Source organism: Hemitrygon akajei, unplaced genomic scaffold (genome assembly GCF_048418815.1).
Source record: "Hemitrygon akajei unplaced genomic scaffold, sHemAka1.3 Scf000048, whole genome shotgun sequence".
Lineage (NCBI taxonomy): Eukaryota > Metazoa > Chordata > Chondrichthyes > Myliobatiformes > Dasyatidae > Hemitrygon > Hemitrygon akajei.
Genome location: NW_027331934.1, coordinates 594,228 through 615,722, shown reverse-complemented (window position 1 = coordinate 615,722; position 21,495 = coordinate 594,228). Strand labels below are relative to the sequence as shown.

Here is a 21,495-nt window from a genome sequence, read left to right as displayed (position 1 = left end):
TTCCCCATCCCACTTCCTCCTGTGGGATCTCTTTTCCCCATTCCCTTACTCCTGTAGGGCCTTGTTTCGAATACCTGCCACTTCCTGTCGGATCTCTCTTTGGCATGCCCCATTGTCATGTGGAATTTCTCTTCCCCAACCTCCTTCCTATTGTGAGATTTCTCTTCCCAATCCCACATCCTCCTGTGGGAACTGTCTTCCACATCCCTCCTCCTCCTGTGGGATCTCTCAACCCCATCCCCCTTCATCCTGGTTAATCCCTCTCTCTCCTTCCCCCTTCCTCCCATGGGATCTCTCTTCCCCATCCACCTGACCCCCGTGGGGGCTCTGTTTCCATCCCTCCACTTCTTACGGGATCTTGCTTCGCCATTTCCCTTCCTCCTATACATCTCTCTTCCCCATCCCCCTTCGTTCTGTGGGATCTCTCTTCCCAATCCCCTACATCGGATGGGATTTCTCTTCCCCGTCCCCCTTCCTCCCGTGGCATTTATTTTCCCCATCACTCTTCCTCCTATGGGATCTCTCCTACTCATCCCCCAACCTCCTGTATGATCTCGCTTCCCCACCCACTTCCTCCTGTCTCATCTCTCGTCCCCATGCCTGATCATCCTATGGGATCTGTATTCCCCATTCCCATTCCTTCTGTGGGATCTATTGTCACCACCCCCCTTCCTTCCGAGGGATTGCTCTACCCCATCCCACTTCCTCCTGTGGGTCATCATAATGCCCCCTCTTCCTGTGGGATCTGTCTTGTCCCTTCACATGTATCTCTCTTCCCCATCCCACATCCTCCTGTCAGATCTCTCTTCCCCATTCTCCTTCCAACTGTGGGATATCTCCTCCCCACCATCTTTCTTCCTAGGGATATATCTTCCCCAATCCCCTTACTTCTGTGGGATATCTATTCCCCATCCCCTTCCACCTGTGCACTCTCTGCTCCCCATCAACATCCTGCTGTGGGATCTCTCTTCCCCATCCCCCATCCACATGTGGGATCTTCCTTCCTCATCCCCCTTCCTACTGTGGGATCTCTTTTCCCCATCCCTCTTCCTCCTCTGGGATCTCTTTTCCCCATCCCCCTTCCTCCTGTGGGATCTCTCATCACCAGCCCCCTTCCTCCTGATAAATCTCTCTTCCCCATCCCCATTCCTACAGTGGAATCTCTCTTCTCCACCCCCATGCTCCTGTGGGATCTCTCTTCCACATCCCCTTTCACCCTCTGGGGCCTCTGTTCCCATCCCACTTCCATCTGTTGGATCGCTCTTCCCCATCCCCCTTCCTCTTGTGGGATCTCTCTTCCCCATCCCCCTTCCTCTGGTGGGATCGCTCTTCCCCATTCCCCCTTCCTCCTGTCATATCTCTCTTCCCCATCCCACATCCTCTGGTGGGATGTCTCTTCCAAATCCCCCTTCCTCTGGTGGGATCTCTTTTCCCCATCCCCCTTCCTCCTGTGGGATCTCTCTTCCCCGTCCTGCTTCCTCCTGTGGGATCTCTCTTCCCCAACCCCCTTCCTCCTGAGGGATGTCTCTTCCCCATCCCCCATCCACCTGTGGGATCTTCCTTCCTCATCCCCCTTCCTCCTGTGAGATCTCTTTTCCCCATCCCCCTTCCTCCTCTGGGAACTCTCTTCCCCATCGCCTTCCTCCTGTGGGATCGCTTTTCCCCATCCCCCTTCCTCCTGTGGGATCTCTCTTCCTCATCCCCCTTCCTCTGGTGGGATCTCTCTTCCACATCCCCCTTCCTCTGGTGGGATCGCTCTTCCCATTCCCCCTTCCTCCTGTGGGATCTCTCTTCCCCATCCCCCTTCCTCTGGTGGGATCGCTTTTCCCCATCCCCCTTCCTCCTGTGTGATCTCTCTTCCCCATTCCCCTTCCTCCGGTGGGATCGCTTTTCCCCATCCCCCTTCCTCCTGTGGGATCTCTCTTCCCCATCCCCCTTCCTCCGGTGGGATCGCTTTTCCCCATCCCCCGTCCTCCTGTGGGGTCTCTCTACCCCATCCCCCTTCCTCCTGTGGGATCTCCCTTCCCCATCCCTCTTCCTGCTGTGAGATCTCTCTACCCATCTCCCTTCCTCCTGTGGGCTGTCTGTTCCCTATACACCTACCTCCTGTGGGATCTCTCATCACCAGCTCCCTTCCTCCTGATGAATCTCTCTTCCCCATCCCCATTCCTACAGTGGAATCTCTCTTCTCCACCCCCATGCTCCAGTGGGATCTCTCTTCCGCATCCCCTTTCACCCTCTGGGGCCTCTGTTCCCATCCCACTTCCATCTGTTGGATCGGTCTTTCCCCAACTCCCTTTCTCCTGTGGGATTTAAACTCCCCACCCCTTTCTTCCTGTGGGATCTCTCTTCAATATCCCATTTCCTACAGTGGGATCTCTCTTCCCCATCCACCTGACCCCCGTGGGGGCTCCGTTTCCATCCCTCCACTTCTTACGGGATCTTGCTTCGCCATTTCCCTTCCTCCTATACATCTCTCTTCCCCATCCCCCTTCGTTCTGTGGGATCTCTCTTCCCCATCCCCCTTCCTCCTGTGGGATCTCTCTTCCCAATCCCCTACATCGGATGGGATCTCTCTTCCCCGTCCCCCTTCCTCCCATGGCATTTATTTTCCCCATCACTCTTCCTCCTATGGGATCTCTCCTACTCATCCCCCAACCTCCTGTATGATCTCGCTTCCCCACCCACTTCCTCCTGTCCCATCTCTCGTCCCCATGCCTGATCATCCTATGGGATCTGTATTCCCCATTCCCATTCCTTCTGTGGGATCTATTGTCACCACCTCCCTTCCTTCCGAGGGATTGCTCTACCCCATCCCACTTCCTCCTGTGGGTCATCATAATGCTCCCTCTTCCTGTGGGATCTGTCTTGTCCCTCCACATGTATCTCTCTTCCCCATCCCACATCCTCCTGTCAGATCTCTCTTCCCCATTCTCCTTCCAACTGTGGGATATCTCCTCCCCACCATCTTTCTTCCTAGGGATATACCTTCCCCAATCCCCTTACTTCTGTGGGATCTCTATTCCCCATCCCCTTCCACCTGTGCACTCTCTGCTCCCCATCAACATCCTGCTGTGGGATCTCTCTTCCCCACGCCCCATCCACCTGTGGGATCTTCCTTCCTCATCCCCCTTCCTCCTGTGGGATCTCTTTTCCGCATCCCCCTTCATCCTCTGGGATCTCTTTTCCCCATCCCCCTTCCTCCTGTGGGATCTCTCTTCCCCGTCCTGCTTCCTCCTGTGGGATCTCTCTTCCCCAACCCCCTTCCTCCTGAGGGATGTCTCTTCCCCATCCCCCATCCACCTGTGGGATCTTCCTTCCTCATCCCCCTTCCTCCTGTGAGATCTCTTTTCCCCATCCCCCTTCCTCCTCTGGGAACTCTCTTCCCCATCGCCTTCCTCCTGTGGGATCGCTTTTCCCCATCCCCCTTCCTCCTGTGGGATCTCTCTGCCCCATCCCCCTTCCTCCTGTGGGATCTCTTTTCCCCATCCCACTTCCTCCTGTGGGATCTCTTTTCCCCATTCCCTTACTCCTGTAGGGCCTTGTTTCGAATACCTGCCACTTCCTGTCGGATCTCTCTTTGGCATGCCCCATTGTCATGTGGAATTTCTCTTCCCCAACCTCCTTCCTATTGTGAGATTTCTCTTCCCAATCCCACATCCTCCTGTGGGAACTGTCTTCCACATCCCTCCTCCTCCTGTGGGATCTCTCAACCCCATCCCCCTTCATCCTGGTTAATCCCTCTCTCTCCTTCCCCCTTCCTCCCATGGGATCTCTCTTCCCCATCCACCTGACCCCCGTGGGGGCTCTGTTTCCATCCCTCCACTTCTTACGGGATCTTGCTTCGCCATTTCCCTTCCTCCTATACATCTCTCTTCCCCATCCCCCTTCGTTCTGTGGGATCTCTCTTCCCAATCCCCTACATCGGATGGGATTTCTCTTCCCCGTCCCCCTTCCTCCCGTGGCATTTATTTTCCCCATCACTCTTCCTCCTATGGGATCTCTCCTACTCATCCCCCAACCTCCTGTATGATCTCGCTTCCCCACCCACTTCCTCCTGTCTCATCTCTCGTCCCCATGCCTGATCATCCTATGGGATCTGTATTCCCCATTCCCATTCCTTCTGTGGGATCTATTGTCACCACCCCCCTTCCTTCCGAGGGATTGCTCTACCCCATCCCACTTCCTCCTGTGGGTCATCATAATGCCCCCTCTTCCTGTGGGATCTGTCTTGTCCCTTCACATGTATCTCTCTTCCCCATCCCACATCCTCCTGTCAGATCTCTCTTCCCCATTCTCCTTCCAACTGTGGGATATCTCCTCCCCACCATCTTTCTTCCTAGGGATATATCTTCCCCAATCCCCTTACTTCTGTGGGATATCTATTCCCCATCCCCTTCCACCTGTGCACTCTCTGCTCCCCATCAACATCCTGCTGTGGGATCTCTCTTCCCCATCCCCCATCCACATGTGGGATCTTCCTTCCTCATCCCCCTTCCTACTGTGGGATCTCTTTTCCCCATCCCTCTTCCTCCTCTGGGATCTCTTTTCCCCATCCCCCTTCCTCCTGTGGGATCTCTCATCACCAGCCCCCTTCCTCCTGATAAATCTCTCTTCCCCATCCCCATTCCTACAGTGGAATCTCTCTTCTCCACCCCCATGCTCCTGTGGGATCTCTCTTCCACATCCCCTTTCACCCTCTGGGGCCTCTGTTCCCATCCCACTTCCATCTGTTGGATCGCTCTTCCCCATCCCCCTTCCACTTGTGGGATCTCTCTTCCCCATCCCCCTTCCTCTGGTGGGATCGCTCTTCCCCATTCCCCCTTCCTCCTGTCATATCTCTCTTCCCCATCCCACATCCTCTGGTGGGATGTCTCTTCCAAATCCCCCTTCCTCTGGTGGGATCTCTTTTCCCCATCCCCCTTCCTCCTGTGGGATCTCTCTTCCCCGTCCTGCTTCCTCCTGTGGGATCTCTCTTCCCCAACCCCCTTCCTCCTGAGGGATGTCTCTTCCCCATCCCCCATCCACCTGTGGGATCTTCCTTCCTCATCCCCCTTCCTCCTGTGAGATCTCTTTTCCCCATCCCCCTTCCTCCTCTGGGAACTCTCTTCCCCATCGCCTTCCTCCTGTGGGATCGCTTTTCCCCATCCCCCTTCCTCCTGTGGGATCTCTCTGCCCCATCCCCCTTCCTCCTGTGGGATCTCTTTTCCCCATCCCACTTCCTCCTGTGGGATCTCTTTTCCCCATTCCCTTACTCCTGTAGGGCCTTGTTTCGAATACCTGCCACTTCCTGTCGGATCTCTCTTTGGCATGCCCCATTGTCATGTGGAATTTCTCTTCCCCAACCTCCTTCCTATTGTGAGATTTCTCTTCCCAATCCCACATCCTCCTGTGGGAACTGTCTTCCACATCCCTCCTCCTCCTGTGGGATCTCTCAACCCCATCCCCCTTCATCCTGGTTAATCCCTCTCTCTCCTTCCCCCTTCCTCCCATGGGATCTCTCTTCCCCATCCAACTGACCCCCGTGGGGGCTCTGTTTCCATCCCTCCACTTCTTACGGGATCTTGCTTCGCCATTTCCCTTCCTCCTATACATCTCTCTTCCCCATCCCCCTTCGTTCTGTGGGATCTCTCTTCCCAATCCCCTACATCGGATGGGATTTCTCTTCCCCGTCCCCCTTCCTCCCGTGGCATTTATTTTCCCCATCACTCTTCCTCCTATGGGATCTCTCCTACTCATCCCCCAACCTCCTGTATGATCTCGCTTCCCCACCCACTTCCTCCTGTCTCATCTCTCGTCCCCATGCCTGATCATCCTATGGGATCTGTATTCCCCATTCCCATTCCTTCTGTGGGATCTATTGTCACCACCCCCCTTCCTTCCGAGGGATTGCTCTACCCCATCCCACTTCCTCCTGTGGGTCATCATAATGCCCCCTCTTCCTGTGGGATCTGTCTTGTCCCTTCACATGTATCTCTCTTCCCCATCCCACATCCTCCTGTCAGATCTCTCTTCCCCATTCTCCTTCTAACTGTGGGATATCTCCTCCCCACCATCTTTCTTCCTAGGGATATATCTTCCCCAATCCCCTTACTTCTGTGGGATATCTATTCCCCATCCCCTTCCACCTGTGCACTCTCTGCTCCCCATCAACATCCTGCTGTGGGATCTCTCTTCCCCATCCCCCATCCACATGTGGGATCTTCCTTCCTCATCCCCCTTCCTACTGTGGGATCTCTTTTCCCCATCCCTCTTCCTCCTCTGGGATCTCTTTTCCCCATCCCCCTTCCTCCTGTGGGATCTCTCATCACCAGCCCCCTTCCTCCTGATAAATCTCTCTTCCCCATCCCCATTCCTACAGTGGAATCTCTCTTCTCCACCCCCATGCTCCTGTGGGATCTCTCTTCCACATCCCCTTTCACCCTCTGGGGCCTCTGTTCCCATCCCACTTCCATCTGTTGGATCGCTCTTCCCCATCCCCCTTCCTCTTGTGGGATCTCTCTTCCCCATCCCCCTTCCTCTGGTGGGATCGCTCTTCCCCATTCCCCCTTCCTCCTGTCATATCTCTCTTCCCCATCCCACATCCTCTGGTGGGATGTCTCTTCCAAATCCCCCTTCCTCTGGTGGGATCTTTCTTCCCCATCCCCCTTCCTCTGGTGGGATCACTCTTCCTCATCCCCCTTCCTCCTGTGAGATCTCTTTTCCCCATCCCCCTTCCTCCTCTGGGAACTCTCTTCCCCATCGCCTTCCTCCTGTGGGATCGCTTTTCCCCATCCCCCTTCCTCCTGTGGGATCTCTCTGCCCCATCCCCCTTCCTCCTGTGGGATCTCTTTTCCCCATTCCCTTACTCCTGTAGGGCCTTGTTTCGAATACCTGCCACTTCCTGTCGGATCTCTCTTTGGCATGCCCCATTGTCATGTGGAATTTCTCTTCCCCAACCTCCTTCCTATTGTGAGATTTCTCTTCCCAATCCCACATCCTCCTGTGGGAACTGTCTTCCACATCCCTCCTCCTCCTGTGGGATCTCTCAACCCCATCCCCCTTCATCCTGGTTAATCCCTCTCTCTCCTTCCCCCTTCCTCCCATGGGATCTCTCTTCCCCATCCACCTGACCCCCGTGGGGGCTCTGTTTCCATCCCTCCACTTCTTACGGGATCTTGCTTCGCCATTTCCCTTCCTCCTATACATCTCTCTTCCCCATCCCCCTTCGTTCTGTGGGATCTCTCTTCCCAATCCCCTACATCGGATGGGATTTCTCTTCCCCGTCCCCCTTCCTCCCGTGGCATTTATTTTCCCCATCACTCTTCCTCCTATGGGATCTCTCCTACTCATCCCCCAACCTCCTGTATGATCTCGCTTCCCCACCCACTTCCTCCTGTCTCATCTCTCGTCCCCATGCCTGATCATCCTATGGGATCTGTATTCCCCATTCCCATTCCTTCTGTGGGATCTATTGTCACCACCCCCCCTTCCTTCCGAGGGATTGCTCTACCCCATCCCACTTCCTCCTGTGGGTCATCATAATGCCCCCTCTTCCTGTGGGATCTGTCTTGTCCCTTCACATGTATCTCTCTTCCCCATCCCACATCCTCCTGTCAGATCTCTCTTCCCCATTCTCCTTCTAACTGTGGGATATCTCCTCCCCACCATCTTTCTTCCTAGGGATATATCTTCCCCAATCCCCTTACTTCTGTGGGATATCTATTCCCCATCCCCTTCCACCTGTGCACTCTCTGCTCCCCATCAACATCCTGCTGTGGGATCTCTCTTCCCCATCCCCCATCCACATGTGGGATCTTCCTTCCTCATCCCCCTTCCTACTGTGGGATCTCTTTTCCCCATCCCTCTTCCTCCTCTGGGATCTCTTTTCCCCATCCCCCTTCCTCCTGTGGGATCTCTCATCACCAGCCCCCTTCCTCCTGATAAATCTCTCTTCCCCATCCCCATTCCTACAGTGGAATCTCTCTTCTCCACCCCCATGCTCCTGTGGGATCCTCTTCCACATCCCCTTTCACCCTCTGGGGCCTCTGTTCCCATCCCACTTCCATCTGTTGGATCGCTCTTCCCCATCCCCCTTCCTCTTGTGGGATCTCTCTTCCCCATCCCCCTTCCTCTGGTGGGATCGCTCTTCCCCATTCCCCCTTCCTCCTGTCATATCTCTCTTCCCCATCCCACATCCTCTGGTGGGATGTCTCTTCCAAATCCCCCTTCCTCTGGTGGGATCTTTCTTCCCCATCCCCCTTCCTCTGGTGGGATCACTCTTCCCCATTCCCCCTTCATCCTATGGGATCTCTCTTCCCCATCCCCCTTCCTCTGGTGGGATCGCTCTTCCCCATTCCCCCTTCCTCCTGTCATATCTCTCTTCACCCTCCCACACCCTCTGGTGGGATCTCTCTTCCCCATCCCCCTTCCTCTGGTGGGATCGCTCGTCCCCATCCCCCTTCCTCCTGTGGGCTCTCTCTTCCACATTCCCCTTCCTCCTGTGAGATCTCTGTTCCCCATCCCCCTTCCTCTGGTGGGATCGCTCTTCCCCATCCCCCTTCCTCTTGTGGGATCTCTCTTCCCCATCCCCCTTCCTCCTGTGGGATCGCTCTTCCCCATTCCCCCTTCCTCCTGTGGGATCTCTCTTCCCCATCACCCTTCCTCTGGTGGCATCGCTCTTCCCCATTCCCCCTTCCTCCTGTGGGATCTCTCTTCCCCACCCCCTTCCTCTGGTGGGATCTCTCTTCCCCATCCCCCTTCCTCTGGTGGGATCGCTCTTCCCCATTCCCCCTTCCTCCTGTGGGATCTCTCTTCCCCATCCACTTCCTCCGGTGGGATCGCTTTTCCCCATCCCCTTTCCTCCTGTGGGGTCTCTCTACCCCATCCCCCTTCCTCCTGTGGGATCTCACTTCCCCATCCCCCTTCCTCCTGTGGGCTCTCTCTTCCACATCCCCCTTCCTCCTGTGAGATCTCTCTTCCCCATCCCCCTTCCTCTGGTGGGATCGCTCTTCCACATTCCACCTTCCTCCTGTGGGATCTCTCTTTCCCATCCCCCTTCCTCTGGTGGGATCGCTCTTCCCCATTCCCCCTTCCTCCTGTGGGATCTCTCTTCCCCATCCCCCTTCCTCTGGTGGGATCTCTCTTCCACATCCCCCTTCCTCTGGTGGGATCGCTCTTCCCCATTCCCCCTTCCTCCTGTGGGATCTCTCTTCCCCATCCCCCTTCCTCCGGTGGGATCGTTTTTCCCCATCCCCCTTCCTCCTGTGAGATCTCTCTTCCCCATTCCCCTTCCACCGGTGGGATCGCTTTTCCCCATCCCCCTTCCTCCTGTGGGATCTCTCTTCCCCATCCCCCTTCCTCCGGTGGGATCGCTTTTCCCCATCCCCCTTCCTCCTGTGGGGTCTCTCTACCCCATCCCCCTTCCTCCTGTGGGATCTCCCTTCCCCATCCCTCTTCCTGCTGTGAGATCTCTCTACCCATCTCCCTTCCTCCTGTGGGCTGTCTGTTCCCTATACACCTTCCATCTGTTGGATCTGTCTTCCCCAACTCCCTTCCTCCTGTGGGATTTAAACTCCCCACCCCTTTCTTCCTGTGGGATCTCTCTTCAATATCCCATTTCCTACAGTGGGATCTCTCTTCCCCATCCACCTGACCCCCGTGGGGGCTCCGTTTCCATCCCTCCACTTCTTACGGGATCTTGCTTCGCCATTTCCCTTCCTCCTATACATCTCTCTTCCCCATCCCCCTTCGTTCTGTGGGATCTCTCTTCCCCATCCCCCTTCCTCCTGTGGGATCTCTCTTCCCAATCCCCTACATCGGATGGGATCTCTCTTCCCCATCCCCCTTCCTCCCGTGGCATTTATTTTCCCCATCACTCTTCCTCCTATGGGATCTCTCCTACTCATCCCCCAACCTCCTGTATGATCTCGCTTCCCCACCCACTTCCTCCTGTCCCATCTCTCGTCCCCATGCCTGATCATCCTATGGGATCTGTATTCCCCATTCCCATTCCTTCTGTGGGATCTATTGTCACCACCTCCCTTCCTTCCGAGGGATTGCTCTTCCCCATCCCACTTCCTACTGTGGGTCATCATAATGCCCCCTCTTCCTGTGGGATCTGTCTTGTCCCTCCACATGTATCTCTCTTCCCCATCCCACATCCTCCTGTCAGATCTCTCTTCCCCATTCTCCTTCCAACTGTGGGATATCTCCTCCCCATCATCTTTCTTCCTAGGGATATACCTTCCCCAATCCCCTTACTTCTGTGGGATCTCTATTCCCCATCCCCTTCCACCTGTGCACTCTCTGCTCCCCATCAACATCCTGCTGTGGGATCTCTCTTCCCCACGCCCCATCCACCTGTGGGATCTTCCTTCCTCATCCCCCTTCCTCCTGTGGGATCTCTTTTCCGCATCCCCCTTCATCCTCTGGGATCTCTTTTCCCCATCCCCCTTCCTCCTGTGGGATCTCTCTTCCCCGTCCTGCTTCCTCCTGTGGGATCACTCTTCCCCAACCCCCTTCCTCCTGAGGGATGTCTCTTCCCCATCCCCCATCCACCTGTGGTATCTTCCTTCCTCATCCCCCTTCCTCCTGTGAGATCTCTTTTCCCCATCCCCCTTCCTCCTCTGGGAACTCTCTTCCCCATCGCCTTCCTCCTGTGGGATCGCTTTTCCCCATCCCCCTTCCTCCTGTGGGATCTCTCTGCCCCATCCCCCTTCCTCCTGTGGGATCTCTTTTCCCCATCCCACTTCCTCCTGTGGGATCTCTTTTCCCCATTCCCTTACTCCTGTAGGGCCTTGTTTCGAATACCTGCCACTTCCTGTCGGATCTCTCTTTGGCATGCCCCATTGTCATGTGGAATTTCTCTTCCCCAACCTCCTTCCTATTGTGAGATTTCTCTTCCCAATCCCACATCCTCCTGTGGGAACTGTCTTCCACATCCCTCCTCCTCCTGTGGGATCTCTCAACCCCATCCCCCTTCATCCTGGTTAATCCCTCTCTCTCCTTCCCCCTTCCTCCCATGGGATCTCTCTTCCCCATCCCCCTTCCTCCGGTGGGATCTCTCTTCCCCATCCCCCTTCTTCCGGTGGGATCGCTTTTCCCCATCCCCCTTCTTCCAGTGGGATCTCTCTTCCCCATCCCCCTTCATCCTGTGGGATCTCTCTTTCACACCCCCCTCCTCCTGCGGGACATCTCTTCCACATCCCTCCTCCTGGCCGTTCTCTCAACCCCTTCCCCCTTCATCCTGTTTAAATCCTCTCTCTTCTCTCCCCTTCCTCCCATGGGACCTCCCTTCACCATCCCCTTCTTCCTGTGGTATCCCTTCCCATCCCCCTTCCTCCTGTGGGATCTCTCTTCCCTTCCCACATCCTCCTGTGGGATCTCTCTACCCCATCCCCCTTCACCCTGCAAGTTCTCTCTTCCCCTTCCACATCCTCCTGTGGGATCTCTCTACCCCATCCCCCTTCCCCCTGCGAGTTCTCTCTTCCCCTTCCCACATCCTCCTGTGGGACATCCCTTCCCCATCTCCCTCCTGTGGGATCTCTCTCCCCCATCCCCCTTCCTCCTGTGGGATCTCTCTTCTCCATCCCCCTTCCTCCTGTGCGGTCTCTCTTCCCCATCCCCTTTCCTCCTGTGGGATCTCTCTTCCCCTTCCCCCTTCCTCCTGTGTGATCTCTCTTCCCCATCCCCCTTCCTCCGGTGGGATCGATTTTCCCCATCCCCCTTCCTCTGGTGGGATCTCTCTTCCCCATCCCCCTTCCTCCGGTGGGATCTCTCTTCCCCATCCCCCTTCCTCCTGTGGGATCTCTCTTCCCCATCCCCCTTCCTCCGGTGGGATCTCTCTTCCCCATCCCCTTCTTCCTGTGGTATCCCTTCCCATCCCCCTTCCTCCTGTGGGATCTCTCTTCCCTTCCCACATCCTCCTGTGGGATCTCTCTACCCCCATCCCCCTTCCCCCTGCAAGTTCTCCCTACTCCATCCCCCTTCACCCTGCAAGTTCTCTCTTCCCCTTCCACATCCTCCTGTGGGATCTCTCTACCCCATCCCCCTTCCCCCTGTGAGTTCTCTCTTCCCCTTCCCACATCCTCCTGTGGGACATCCCTTCCCCATCTCCCTCCTGTGGGATCTCTCTCCCCCATCCCCCTTCCTCCTGTGGGATCTCTCTTCTCCATCCCCCTTCCTCCTGTGCGGTCTCTCTTCCCCATCCCCTTTCCTCCTGTGGGATCTCTCTTCCCCTTCCGCCTTCCTCCTGTGGGATCTCTCTTCCCCATCCCCCTTCCTCCTGTGGGATCGATTTTCCCCATCCCCCTTCCTCCGGTGTGATCTCTCTTCCCCATCCCCCTTCCTCCGGTGTGATCTCTCTTCCCCATCCCCCTTCCTCCGGTGGGATCTCTCTTCCCCATCCCCCTTCCTCCGGTGGGATCGCTTTTCCCCAACCCCCTTCCTCCTGTGGGGTCTCTCTTCCCCATCCCCCTTCCTCCTGTGGGATCTCTCTTCCCCATCCCCCTTCTTCCGGTGGGATCGCTTTTCCCCATCCCCCTTCTTCCAGTGGGATCTCTCTTCCCCATCCCCCTTCCTCTGGTGGGATCTCTCTTCCCCATCCCCCTTCTCCTAGTGGGATCTCTCTTCCCCACTCCTCTTCCTCCTGTGGTTCCTCTGTTCCATGTCCCCACTTCCTGAGGTATCTCTCCTACTCATCCGCCATCCTCCTGTATGATCTCTCTTCCACGTCCCCCCCCCCCCTTCCTATCAGATCTCTCTTGCCCATGCTCCTTCCTCCTGTGGGATTTATCTTCCCCACTCCCTTTCTTCCTGTGGGATCTCTATTCACCATCCCTTTAGCTCGGTTGGGTCTATTTCACTGTGTCCCATTGACATTTCTTCATTTCTGTCAGGAACATTTTGTTTAGCCATCTGGAAATGAGAGAGAATATGTGGAGTTTACAGGGTCACACCGACAGACTAAATTACCGACATTTGGTGAATACGCTGGAGCTGGTCAGTGAGGGACATTGACAGTGATGGGAACTCCGATCAGTGATTTACTGAAGAGTTTAATGTTTCCTGAAATATCCAAGTGAGAGAAATTCCCCCAAACCCACAGTTTGAATCACTTTGTTCATCAATCTGTCTGTTTGTGTTTAGACTTGGGGAGAATGACCTGGGAGATTCAGGAGTGAAACTGGTGTCTGTGGCTCTGAGGAACCCGGAGTGTAAAATACAGAAACTGGGGTAAGTACCAGACTGAGGGAGATTGTGTTTACAGTCACTGGGTGTCTGACACTGAACATTAATGTGATCAGTAGAAACAAAGAAACATAGAAAACATACAGGACAATACAGGCCCTTCAGCCTACAAAGTTGTGCTGAACATGTTTCTACCTTAGAATTACCTGGGTTTTACCCATATCCCTCCATGTTTCTAAGCTCCATGTAGCCTTCCTGGAGTTTAAAGATCCGATCGTTTCTGTCTCCACCACCGCCGCCAGCAGCCCATTCCACGCACTCACCACTCTCTGTGTAAAAAAACTTACCCCTGACCTCTCCTCTGTACCTACTTCCAAGCACCTTAAAACTATGCCCTCTCATGCTCGCCAGTTCAGCCCTGGGGAAAAGCCTCTGACTATCCACATGATCAATGCCTCTCATTATCATGTACATCTCTACCAAATCACCTCTCATCCTCCGTCACTCCAAGACAAAAGGCCGAGTTCACCCAACCTATTCTCATAAGGTATGCACCACAATCCAGGCAACATCCTTGTAAATCTCCTCTGCACCCTTTCTATGGTTTCCACGTCCTTCCTATAGTGAGGCGACCAGAATTGAGCACAGTATTCCAAGTAGGGTCTGACCAGGGTCCTGTATAGCTGCAACATATAACCATATAACAATTACAGCACGGAAACAGGCCATCTCGGCCCTTCTAATCTGTGCCGAACGCTTACTCTCACCTAGTCCCACTGGCCCGCACTCAGCCCATAATCCTCCTTTCCTTTCCTGTCCATATACCTATCCAATTTTACTTTAAATGACAATACCGAACCTGCCTCTACCACTTCTACTGGAAGCTCGCTCCACACAGCTACCACTCTCTGAGTAAAGAAATTCCCCCTCGTGTTACCCTTAAACTTTTGCCCCCTAACTCTCAAATCATGTCCTTTTGTTTGAATCTCCCCTACTCTCAATGGAAAAAGTCTATCCATGTCAACTCGATCTATCCCCCCTCATAATCTCTCAACTGTTAAACATTACCTCTCGATTCTTAAACTCAATCCCACGACTGATGAAGGCCAATACACTGTACGCCCTTTTAACTACAGAGTCAACCTGCATAGCATCTTTGAGTGTCCTATGTACTCAGACCCCAAGATCCCTCTGATCCTCCACACTGCTAAGAGTCTTATCATTAATACTATATTCTGCCATCATATTTGACCTACCAAAGTAAACCACTTCACACTTATTTGGGTTGAACTCCATCTGCCACTTCTCAGCCCAGTTTTGCATCCTATCAATGTCCCATTGTAAACTCTGACAGCCCTCCACACTATCCACAACACCCCCAAGCTTTGTGTCATCATCATATTTACTAACCCTACCCTCCACTTCCTCATCCAGGTCATTTATAAAAATCACAAAGACTTGGGGTCCCAGAACAGATCTCTGAGGCACTCCACTGGTCATTGGCCTCCATGCAGAATATGACCCGTCTACAACCACTCTTTGCCTTCTGTGGGCAAGCCAGTTCTGGATCCACAAAGCAATGTCCCCTTGGATCCCATGCCTCCTTACTTTCTCAATAAGTCTTGCATGGTGTACCTTATCAAATGCCTTGCTGAAATCAATATACACTGCATCTTCTTCCTTCCTTCATCAATGTGTTTAGTCACATCCTCAATAAAATCATTCAGACTCGTAAGGCACAACCTGCCTTTGACAAAGTCATGCTGACTATTCCTAATCATATTTTGCCTCTCCAGATGTTCATAAATCCTACCTCTCAGGATCTTCTCCATCAACTTACCAACCACTGAAGTAAGACCCACTGGTCTATAATTTCCTGGGCTAACCCGACTCCCTTTCTTGAATAAGTGAACAAGATTCGCAACCCTCCAATCCTCCGGAACCTCTCATGTCCTCATTGATGATGCAAAGATCATTGCCAGAGGCTCAGCAATCTCTTCCCTCGCTTCCAACAGTCGCCTGGTGTACACCTTTTCCGGTCGCGGTGACTTATCCAACTTGATGCTTTCCAAAAGCTCCACCACATATTTCTTAATATCTACATTCTCAAGCTTTTCAGTCCACTGCAAGTCATCCCTACAATTGCCTGGATCCTTTTCCGTCATGAATACTGAAGCAAATGGTTCATTAAATATCTCCGCTATTTCCTCCGGTTCAATACCCTCTTTTCCATTGTCACACTTGATTCGTCCTATTCTGTCACGTCTTATCCTCTTGCTCTTCACATACTTGCAGAATGCTTTAGGGTTTTCCTTAATCCTGTCCGCCAAGGCCTTCTCATGGCCCCTTCTAGCTCTCCTGATTTCATTCTTAAGCTCCTTCCTGCTAGCCTTATAATCTTCCAGATTCATATCACTACCTCGTTTTTGAACCTTTTGTAAGCTCTTCTTTTCTTCTTGACTAGATTTACAACAGCCTTTGTACATCACAGATCTTGTCCCCTACCATCCTTTCCATGTCTCATTGGAACACACCTTCTCAGAACCCCATGTAAATATCCCTTGAACATTTTCTACATTGCTTCGGTACTATTCTCTGACAACATCTGTTTCCAATTCATGCTTACAAGTTCCAACCTGATAGCCCCATAGTTCCCCTTACTCCAATTAAAGGTTTCCCTAACTTAACTGACCCATACCTCTCCAAAGGTGTGGTAAAAGAGACAAAATTGTGATCACTATCTCCAAAATGCTCTGCCACTGAGAGACCTGACTCCTGACCAGGTTCATTTCCCAATAGCAGATCAAGTACAACCTCTCCTCTTGTAGGCTTATCTACATATTGTGTCAGAAAACCTTCCTGAACACACCTAACAAACTCCGCTCCATCTAAACCCCTCACTCTAGGGAAATACCAATCAATATTTGGGAAATTAAAATCTCACACCTCAACAACCCTGTTATTAAAACTCCTTTCCAGAATCTGTCTCCCTATCTGCTCCTCGATGTCCCTGTTACTGTTGGGTGGTCTATACAAAACACCCAGTAGTGTTATTGACCCCTTCCTGTTCCTAACTTCCACCCAGAGATGCCGTAGTGTCCTCCTTTTCTGTAGCCATGACACTATCTCTGATCAACAGTGCCACGTCCCCACCTCTTTTGCCTCCCTCCCTGTCCTTTCTGAAACAATTAAATCCTGGCACTCGAAGTAGCCATTCCTGCCCCTGCACCATCCTAGTCTCTGTAATGGCCACCACATCATATCTCCGAGAGCTGATCCACGCTCTAAGCTCATCCGTTTTATTCATCATACTCCTTGCATTAAAATAGACACATCTCAAACCAACGGACTGAGTGCCTCCTTCTCTATCACCCGCGTATCCTCCCTTTCACACTGTCTCCAAATTCTCTCTATTTGTGAGCCAACCTCCCTCTCCTCCATCACATCAATTTGGTTCCCTCCCCCCAGCAATTCTAGTTTAAACTCTCCCCAGTAGCCTTAGCAAACCTCCCTGCCAGGATATTGGTCCCCCTGGGATTCAAGTGCAACCCGTCCTTTTTGTGCAGGTCACACCTGCCCCAAAAGAGGTCCCAATGATCCAGAAATCTGAATCCCTGCCTCCTGCTCCAATCCCTCAGTCAATGTGTTTATCCTCCACCTCATCCTAATCTTATTCTCACTGTCACGTGGCACAGGCGGTAATTCCAAGATCACTACCTCTGAGGTCCTGCTTCTCAACTTCCTTCCTAACTCCCTGTAGTCTACTTTCAGGACCTCTTCCCTTTTCCTACCTATGTCACTGGTACCAATATGTACCACAACCTCTGGCTGTTCTCCCTCCCACTGCAGGATATCTTGGACATGATCAGAAACATCCCAGACCCTGGCACCTATGAGGCAAACTACCATCTGAGTTTCCTTCCTGCCACCACAGAATCATCTGCCTGATCCCCTGACTACAGAGTCCCCTATCTCTGCTGCCTTCCTCTTCCTTTCCCTGCCCTCCTGAGCCACAGGGCCAGACTCTGTGCCAGAGGCACTGACACTGATGCTCCCCAACCCCATAGGCCACCCCCCTCCGGCAGTACTCGAACAGGAGTATTTATTGTCAAGGGGTACAGCCACAGGGGTACTCTCTAGTACCTGCTTCTTGCCCTTCCCTCTCCTGACTGTGACCCACTTCCTCAGTCTCCCGTGGCCCCGGTGTGACCACCTGCCTGTAACTCCTCTCTATCACCTCCTCGCTCTCCCTGACCAGACGAAGGTCATCGAGCTGCATCTCCAGTTCCCTAACTCGGTCCCTAAGGAGCTGCAGCTCGACACACCGGGTGCAGATGTTGCCGTCCAGGAGGCTGGGAGTCTCCAGGATCTCCCACATCTGACACCGAGCACAGAAAACCAGCCTCACACACATACTCTCTGTCTGTATTGTCAACAGATAACCTACCTCGCCTCGACCCTTTATCGCCGAAGCCCCGTTGATCCAAAGCCTTCCTACTCTGTCTCCCGCTCCTCTGACGCTCGCTCTGTAAATCTGTCTTCCTTTTAAACTCTTCTCGCTCTTCTCACTGGCCGACTTGCGCAGTCGTGCTGAAAAAAAAAATCAGTAATTGTGTTACTGATAAACACTGGGGATTTGTACCGTCTCCTGTCTCTCTGTGTCCTTCACCCTCACTCTCTCTCATCTCCAGGCTGGACAATGTCGGTCTCACAGATTCTGGTGCCAAAGATTTCGCCTCCGCTCTCAGTACAAACCCATCACTGACGGGGCTGAACCTGAGTGATAATAAACTGGGGGATTCAGGAGTGAAACGGGTGTCTGCGGCTCTGAGGAACCCGGAGTGTAAAATACAGAAACTGGAGTAAGTACCAGACTGTGGGAGATTGTGTTTACAGTCACTGGGTGTCTGACACTGAACATTAATGTGATCAGTAATTGTGTTACTGATAAACACTGGGGATTTGTACCGTCTCCTGTCTCTCTGTGTCCTTCACCCTCACTCTCTCTCATCTCCAGGCTGGTGGAGGTCGGTCTCACAGATTCTGGTGCCGAGGATCTCGCCTCCGCTCTCAGTACAAACCCATCACTGACGGATCTGAACCTGGAATTAAACTCTCTGACAGACCGATCTGTCCCCGCTCTCCGCTGCCTCATACTGACCCTCCCGAGTCTGGAGCGGATCGAGTGAGTGTTTGTGTTCATGTTCAATGTGATAAAATATCAGCGGATCCGCGGGTTTTCTGGTGATATTTGTCTGTGAGTGTTGTTGTAACATTAACCCCGGTCTCCTGTTACTGACACTGTTGTGTAATCTGTTTATTTCATCTTTATTCTCCCATCTGTTTCAGGCTGTGGAACAATCGGTTCAGTTGGACCGGGATGAAGGAACTGAGATCTCTGCAGGAACTCAGACCCGGACTGAGAGTGTCTGTGAACATCTGAATGTGTGAACATCCCCGCCCGCGGGACGGGGACATTTGGCCGACTCCCTGCCCTCCCCTTTAACTCCCGCCCTTACCTTTAACGGCCGCGCGCCGGGGCTGATTCCCAACGGTTTTAACGGAACCGGCTCGGGCCCCGCGCTGTGTGTGTCGCTCGCAGCGGTCCCGCAGTGACGTGTTTCCGCCTGTTGTCCGGCGGGGCAGCTTCCGCCGGAAGTGCGTGTTCAAGACTCCCCACGTGACACCCCGGGGAATTACCGGGACAGGAAGAGCCCGGGGGTCCGGGGCTCAGTCTGGGACACCGGTGTCCCGGGGTGGGGGGGGATTATCCCGGGAGAGAATCTTTTTGCTCCCTTTGCTGAGGACGGTGCATTCGGTAGTCTGGCCGATATAATGATGTTAAATTGACAAAGAGAGAGAGAGAGAGAGAGAGAGAGAGGCAGGGGAGGAGGCAGGGGTGGAGGGAGAGTGGGAAGAAGAGAGAGAGAGAAGCCTGAAGGGGAGAGAGAGAAGGGCGAAGGAGAGAAAGAGAGGCTGGGCCGGGGGGGGAGGGATACGGAGGCAGGGAACTGCAAACTCACCGTGGATTTGTTTGGAGACTTGTGAACAGCCTTGATTAACATCCCGGCCACAGTGGACTGAAGTGTGATTTTATAATCATAGGTTCCCCGATGCAGAGTGACGGTGAGAAACCGGACTGATGATTCAAACTGTCACTCGTTGTCGGTCAGTTAATTGTGTGTGACTGTGAGTGAGTCGGAAGCAGTTTATTTATTCCCGCACGTCAGCAGCTCACACATTGTTTAATTTACATTTGTAAATTTACTCACACCCAGGACCTGACACAGAGTGAATTTCCCTCCACACCGTCCCATCACACATTTGCAATGCCAAACACACAGTGAAGCTCCGTCTGCACCATTCCATCACTCAATTAATCCCACCCTGCAAAATCTCATTTCAGGGAAGCAGGCACCATCAATATGCGGGAGACTCCCGGAACTCCCGGGAGAGGTGGGATATCCGACGCTTCACTTGAAATGGCCGCTGGGGAGGGAGTGACGGCTTTGGTAGAAGTGAGCACAAGAGAGGGAGGGACGCGCTGATTTAAAATGGGCGAATCCTTGGTTAATGTGTCCGCCAGGGATGGAGTGAGACACTGACTTACAATGGCCACTGTCGCACTCAGAATCTATGGTGAAGGAACATGCGGTGCCCATGAATACAATCCCGGGATCGAGTGTGTTATTGATTGTAATAACAGCATTTTAATTTGTGTTTTATATAGTCTTGGGTATTGTATATATGTTTTAATTCTAATAATGTTGTCATTTATTAAACTAATGTATATATCTCAGATATTTGCACACACACATATACATGTGGGTTTTGGGGAGGAGGGGTGAGGGGTTTGGGAGGAAGAGGAGTGATGGGACGAGGAGTGGACTGATGAGACGGTGAGCGTGGCGAAGTCACTGACTCAACGGGAAGACAGAGTGAATCTCCCTCCACACCGTCCCATCACACACTCCCGGGGTCAGACACAGAGTGAATCTCCCTCCACACCGTCCCATCACACACTCCCGGGGTCAGACACAGAGTGAATCTCCCTCTGTACCGTCCCATCACACACTCCCGGGGTCAGACACAGAGTGAATCTCCCTCCACACCGTCCCATCACACACTCCCTGGGTCAGACACAGTGAATCTTCCTCCACACCGTCCCATCACACACTCCCTGGGTCAGACACAGAGAATCTCCCTCCACACCGTCCCATCACACACTCCCGGGGTCAGACACAGAGTGAATCTCCCTCCGTACTGACCCATCACACACTCCCGGGGTCAGACACAGAGTGAATTTCCCTCCACACCGTCCCATCACACACTCCCCGGGGTCAGACACAGTGAATCTTCCTCCACACCGTCCCATCACACACTTGCAATGCCAAACAGTCAGTGAAGCTCCATCTGCACCATTCCATCACTCAATTAATCCCACCCTGCAAAATCTCATTTCAGGGAAGCAGACACCATCAATTTACGGGAGACTCCCGGAACTCCCGGGTGAGGTGGGATGTCTGCAATAGAGTTACTCCTTAGCGGCCAGCCAGCTAGTTTAAATAACGTTAGCTATGCTAATGATCGAATGACACCCGTTAAACTCACCTCAACAGTGATTTAAACCCCCCCCCCCCCCCCCCCATGGGCAATAGAAAACACAATGTTGCAGACAGGGCAGCGAGCAACACTGTCATTATTCCTGACCCCTATTAGGCAGGGGAACACTTTAGTGTAGTCTGAGGTGAAGTACGTTTTATATTTTTTTACTCTGCCATGGCAGAGTATTCAATTCTCTCTCTCTCTCGTTCTAAAAAAAAACGATTTGCGGGATATTGTATATAATTCGCGGGCGTCAGGGAGCCGCTATCAATATCCGGGAGAGGTGGGATGTCCGACGCTTCACTGGGAATGGCCGCTGGGGAGGGAGTGGCGGCTTTGGTAGAAGTGAGCACAAGAGAGGGAGGGACGCGCTGATTTAAAATGGGCGAATCCTTGGTTAATGTGGCCGCCAGGGATGGAGTGAGACACTGACTTACAATGGCCACTGTCACACTCAGAATCGATGGCGAAGGAACATGCGGTGCCCATGGATACAATCCCGGGATCGAGTTTGTTATTGATTGTTATAACAGTATTTTAATTTGTGTTTTATATCGTCCTCCATATTGTATATATGTTCTAATTCTAATAATGTTGTCATTGAATAAACTAATGTATATATCTCAGATATTCGCACATACACATATACATGTGGGTTTTGGGGAGGAGGGGTGAGGGGTTTGGGAGGAAAAGGAGTGACGGGACGAGGAGTGGACTGAT

The 21,495-nt window shown here is 53.0% G+C and overlaps 1 protein-coding gene across 1 annotated transcript in view; it reads left to right on the top strand.

The window, feature by feature from the left end:
• LOC140720949 (NACHT, LRR and PYD domains-containing protein 3-like) overlaps positions 1 to 21,401 on the top strand; it is a 71,922-nt gene extending 50,521 nt beyond the window's left edge. Inside the window, exons 6-9 of the mRNA XM_073035796.1 lie at positions 13,129 to 13,215; positions 17,862 to 18,032; positions 18,188 to 18,355; positions 18,520 to 21,401. Coding sequence (XP_072891897.1) covers positions 13,129 to 13,215; positions 17,862 to 18,032; positions 18,188 to 18,355; positions 18,520 to 18,613 — 520 coding nt within the window. The 3' untranslated portion in view covers positions 18,614 to 21,401. The remainder of the gene's footprint in view (positions 1 to 13,128; positions 13,216 to 17,861; positions 18,033 to 18,187; positions 18,356 to 18,519) is intronic.
• Positions 21,402 to 21,495: the final 94 nt, after the last annotated feature.